The sequence below is a fragment of the Atta colombica genome, unplaced genomic scaffold, assembly GCF_001594045.1.
Source record: "Atta colombica isolate Treedump-2 unplaced genomic scaffold, Acol1.0 scaffold33, whole genome shotgun sequence".
Taxonomy (NCBI): domain Eukaryota; kingdom Metazoa; phylum Arthropoda; class Insecta; order Hymenoptera; family Formicidae; genus Atta; species Atta colombica.
The window spans coordinates 3,019,980-3,025,685 of record NW_017259437.1 but is presented as its reverse complement, the minus strand read 5'-3'; the positions used below and the strand labels follow the sequence as shown (position 1 = coordinate 3,025,685).

At 31.6% G+C, this 5,706-nt stretch overlaps 1 protein-coding gene across 4 annotated transcripts in view; it reads left to right on the top strand.

The window, feature by feature from the left end:
- Nucleotides 1-5,706, top strand: part of LOC108690542 (gephyrin-like) — a 16,734-nt gene that overhangs the window by 9,450 nt on the left and 1,578 nt on the right. For 2 of the 4 annotated variants that reach the window (XM_018197882.1, XM_018197883.1), the window contains exons 9-15: nucleotides 212-613; nucleotides 690-791; nucleotides 865-913; nucleotides 1,537-1,600; nucleotides 1,667-1,772; nucleotides 1,857-2,114; nucleotides 2,332-2,812. In XM_018197882.1, the coding sequence (XP_018053371.1) occupies nucleotides 212-613; nucleotides 690-791; nucleotides 865-913; nucleotides 1,537-1,600; nucleotides 1,667-1,772; nucleotides 1,857-2,114; nucleotides 2,332-2,350 (1,000 nt within the window). In that variant the 3' untranslated portion in view covers nucleotides 2,351-2,812. Of the gene's footprint in view, nucleotides 1-211; nucleotides 614-689; nucleotides 792-864; nucleotides 914-1,536; nucleotides 1,601-1,666; nucleotides 1,773-1,856; nucleotides 2,115-2,331; nucleotides 2,813-3,512; nucleotides 3,661-3,950; nucleotides 4,279-4,342; nucleotides 4,551-4,618; nucleotides 4,901-4,959; nucleotides 5,027-5,088; nucleotides 5,204-5,706 lie in introns of those variants that run through there. The other 2 variants (XM_018197884.1, XM_018197885.1) reach the window with 2 other exon arrangements.

Genomic DNA, 5,706 nt, shown 5'->3' with positions numbered 1-5,706 from the left:
GTGTGTGTGTGTGTGTGTGTGTGTGTGTGTGTGTGTGTGTGTGTGTGTGTGTGTGTGTGTGTGTGTGTGTGTGTGTGGTTAGAAGCTATTCGTTTTGGATTATCTCTATGTCCAAATTCATATTAATATGCTAATAGAAAATGGATTTAAAGGCAGAGATAACCCACGAAATGCATAGCTTCTGTATAGTATTTAATCTGTCTTATTTTAGATCTAGACGAACACGCTCGAGACCTCGAAAATATACAAGATCTCGTACAAGAAGTCGCTCTAGACGATCACGAACGCGAAGTAAATCACGATCACGTTGTAGAAGTATCAGCCGATCTCGATCCCGTTCACTTTCTCGTTCGAGGTCTAGATCACGCTCGCATTTGAAAAGATCGAGGAGTTCATCTTCTAGCAGCATATCAAAATCAAGATCGAGATCTAAATCGCGTAACAGAAGCCATTCTAGAGACAGCTATCGAAAAAGACGCTATTCGTTATCGAAGTCAAGATCCAAGTCTCGCTCAAGATCGAAGTCTCCATCAAGATCTAGATCGAGATCGAGAAGTCAATCTAGTTGTAAACGATCGCGAAGCGATGATAATAAAATGCCAGCACTGCCTAGGTGAAGATATCACAAATTTTCCCAAGAATTAAATTATTGTAACGTATTGAATAATTTACATACTTTATACGTGCAGGTATTATGGCCGACGTGGAAAATCGTCAAGTCTTGAATTAGAATTATCTGATAACGAAGAAAAGTCCAGTCCAGCACCGAAGACACCGATAAATACAAGCATGTAAGCATTTTATGAGCAGCAATTCTAATTTGTCTTAAATTATTATGGATTTAATTTTTTCCGAATATTCCAGGAACAAGCCAAAAGCAGGGTTAAGTACAAATTCTGGTGGCGGACACAAAGTCAGTAAGAACCATAACGCTTTCTTAGTCACTTAACGCACAGAGAATAAAGACAGAACATACTTATATAAGTATCTTATCTATATAAGTATAATGTCTAAATGTCTTTCATCTGAACGAAGAACTTCATCAAACGCGTTTTATTTTCATTATATCACATTACTGATATCTTAACATCACATTTTTTGCATTTATTTATTTTATTTTTAATTTATCCTGGAAGAATTTTAACATACTTAGAGTCACAAAGAATGTGAAAATTTTCATGTGAATTGTTATATTATTATTTTATTTTGAAATAACTTACTGGGATCAATTCACGTCCAATTGATTATCTCATTTTTTTCATTGCTCATAATTGCGTTTTATTAATCATTCAACAAAGGGAATGAATTCTTTGTGGTGTGTGTGCGTGTGTGTGTGTATGTGTGTGTGTATATATATATATATATATATATACACATACATACATACACATATTTAATTATGTCCTATAATTGGCAATAATATATTAATGCATAATCAAATATTGTATGTACATTAGACTTTTAAATTATGCTAAAAATACCGATTCTTTTCTCGTTCTTTCTTTATAAACCTTTAAGAGTTTGTTTATTTTTCAGACGTTGAAAATTACACCTCAGGAGCGGCTTAAGAAGAAAATGCAAGTCCTGTTAAACAGGCAGTGTGAGTTGATGTTTGAAAAAATAAAAGACGTGTCATAAAAAATAAATATAAAATGAATTTTTTTAGATAAAGCTGACAAGAAGGCTGAGCAGTTAAGAATCGAGAAGATGGAGCAGCAGAGGCAGGATCGAGAAGACGAGATTCGAGAAATGTCTTTAAAACTCCGTAGAAAGTAAATAATTTTCATGAATTGTGATATAGCACAACTTTTTAAGTTTAACTTAAATAGTGACATGAATGCTGTTTCACTTTTCAGACAGAGAGAACGAAGACACCGTTACGAAGGTCATAGTTCCGACACGCGGTCTTCTATGTCTCGTACACCAAGTCCGAGTCGTAGTCCAAGGCATCATACCGTACGTCGCGATAGACGAGACACGGATGGTGATCGCGAGCGGGATAGGGACAGGGACAGGGAGAGAGATCGACGCGATGATCGCGATCGGAGTAGAACAGAGTCGCGTAGGAGATACAGAGATTCACCACTTCGTTCATTGAGTCCGAGGAACAATCGGTAAAATTCCCCGAATCTGACGCCTAGAATTGCAATTACCGAGTTGCACCGATAATTCATATTTACTAGACATTAGCAATTATCTTTATTAGTACTGATTATTAACACAGAGAAGATGATTAAACGGAGATCAATGCTGATTCGGTGCAACTAAATATAACAATGTACATTTTATATGCTGCTAAAAAAAAACCTATGCCATTTTACGTTATTGCAGAGGCCTAGTCGACTATTGACTTCAGGACACACGCTTACTCTTCCATCCAAATGATTTGAAACCGATATTTTGAATATTTCCCGTTCAATTGCATTCCTTCCTTAAATCACTGTTAATATCCAAAAGACTTACATGATGAGGGAAAAGTATACAGACCTGCCAAGATTGTTTTAAAATGCATCTTGAATTATATATAGCGTGATTTAATCTTTACAATATTATCAAATAAATGGAGGTATTCATATATTATCGTTTTGCTTGCACAGATTAATTCTTGGTGCTTATGTAAGAATTAGAAAAATTGCGATGAGAATAGCCAATAATGTTATCGCAAGGATCATGTCAACAATTTTCATTTCGTATGCAAGAAGGATAAGAATACAATTCTTATATTCTAGAATTGAGTGCACTCTTTTTATTATGTATCTCTCTTATTGTTAAATATAATTCTTCAATAAATAAAGATGTTTATTTCACAGCAGGGCAAAATAGTAATTATTTTCTATACCTCTTATCATATTATGATATCAAAGATAAAAGATCAAGGAGTACGATTTAATCTTACATCTTTATATACAATTTAAACAAATTATTTTATTAAATTCGCTGTAAAATATATATGAAAGCAAAAATATAAAGGTCGGTGAGATGGAATAAGATAGATGTTTTATTTAAGCATTAGAAAAAAGAAAAATGAGAAATTTAACTCCAGAAAAATGAAAATAAAATAAATGAATCTAATATTGATTGTTAGAACTTAGAATATGTTTAAATAAAAAAAAAGTTTAATTTTAAATTATAAGCTTAATAAAATATTTGACAACATAATTACTGGCGTACAATAAAAATAACTATTCTATTCTTCTTCTATTGTTTTTATTGATAGTCCTTCTACCAAATATGTGTGCCTTCCAGATATTATCCAGTATGTTTACGGATGACGAGTGATCTGTGCAAAAATCCGCATAAACTTTTGGCTGGCACTGTACTGAGACCACTAAGAAAGAGAGAGAGGTCTTATTTGTAGCTGAACTCGATTCGTATCGTTAATCTTTCCTCTTTTTCTCTTCAATATCTAATCATATTATCTATTTCATTTTAAGTGCAGGAAGCAATATAGTGCAGCTACGAATCAAATATTACAGTGTCATTATGTCAATCCTGTTAGTCGATTAGTAATTTTCCATCTGTTGATGTATGGTTAAATGGAATATACATGTACATATTTTGCATAATCTAATCACTGAATTGTTTACTTACAAATTATTTAGTCATAAGACTATTAAAAAAATACTAAAATGGCATCAATAAGATTTGCAATTTTAACCGGTAATATATACTATAATATTTCTGACATTTACATGGAATATATCAAATATTTGTAACTTATATTTAAAAGATTACATTATTTAAAAGATATAAAATATTTTAACCATGCGCACGTTTGAAAATTAAATATGATTACACATTGTGCTTTCATTGCATTCATATTTTTAATTTATAATCTTGTGTAGATTAGAATATAATACAATAAACCTTCATATAAGAAATATTTTTAATACATCTATATATATTGCATTTCTTGAATTTTAATAATCTTTTATAATTTATTATTTTAGTGAGTGATACTTGTGCTAGTGGTGAGAAAATAGATGAAAGTGGACCTGGATTAAAAGCATTTATCAGCAATGCAGAAAATATATTTCAAGGAGATGTTTCTTGCACTGCTATTGTAGAGGATGATGAAACATTAATAATGAAATATTTAATTCAATGGAGTGATGAAAATAAAGCTGATGTTATTCTCACTACTGGTGGCACTGGATTTTCCAAGAGAGATGTTACACCTGAGGCAACTAAAAAGGTTATCCATAAAGAAACTCCTGGACTGTCTTTAGAGATGCTCATGTCGAGCCTAAAAATAACTCCAATGGCGGTACTTTCTCGGTAAGTCATTTCATTTTTCTATTCTGTAATCTCTTTAAAGTTACAATTTTTAATATGTTTTTAGAGCTGTATGCGGAATACGACATAAGACACTGATTGTTAATTTGCCTGGTTCACGCAAGGCTGCAATAGAATGCTTGACTGCAATTGCACCTGCAATTCCACATGCCGTAGATTTAATTTTGGATAATAAAGCAAAAGTTGAAGATATACATAACATTGTGCAACATAATATCACGTCTTGTTCGCATCATGCTTCTTGTACAAATCCAGTGAGATTTTTTTTATCAAAAATGATTTTACACAAAATTGTATAATACAATTAAATTATATATTCTAGATGAGTTTCGAGAATGTGGCAACACGCCTCAGAGAATCCTCATTTCCTATGATATCTGTGGTGGAAGCACTGCGCATAATACGCTTTGAGAGTACAAAGGATGTGGAGGTGGAAATCATAAATCTGAAAGATGCTTACGGTAGGATATTATCAGGAGAGAGCATACGGTCCAAATGTAATTTGCCACCATTCAGAGCTTCCATGAAGGACGGATATGCAGTATTAGCAAGTGATGGAAAAGGCAAAAGGACGGTATTATGTGGTGTGAAAGCAGGAACTGCAGTAAGTTGCAATAGCAGATGCTCAATGTTAGAGAGAATAATTAAAGAAAATTTTTTCAGCCCGCTTTGGTGTCTCTTAAATCTGGCACTTGTGTACGAGTGAATACTGGGGCACCCATTCCTGATGGTAAATAATTGTAATTGCAATTTACTTACGATAAAGAATTTACATTTTCTGTTTAATTGCAGAAGCAACAGCAGTTGTACAAGTTGAGGATACAAAGCTAGTGTTAAAGAGTTCTGATGGAACAGAGGAAGAAGAAATTGAGATAATGATTGAACCGAAAGAAGGACAAGATATTAGGTACGAGGCTTAAAGATGTATCATCTATACAATCCTTGTGAAAGATTTTTGAAAATTAGAAATGCATTAATATTTATACTTTTCAAATAAAAATAAAACTGTATATGTATATCAAACAGTTGTGTGCATAACATCATATTCATTTATTTACATTAACAATATTTTTTTATAATTTATTTATTGGATTTATTTTTTTCTTTATTGTTATAATACTTCTTTAGAAAATTGTAATTTCGATTTCTTTATATAATCACATAATAATTTTAAATAATCAAGATTATTTATACAAAGTTTTATTGTGATTTACAGATTTGTTGTTCGTAAATAAAAAGAGTTTAATAGAGTAAATTTTATTTATTTACAGAACAACTAATGACTTATAAATGACTTACTAATTTGTGAATTGCAATAAAATTTTACATAAATCTTGATTATTTAAAGTACTTACATGTAATAAAATTGAAATTGTTATCATTATTTTTTAAAATCAATATAATATATAC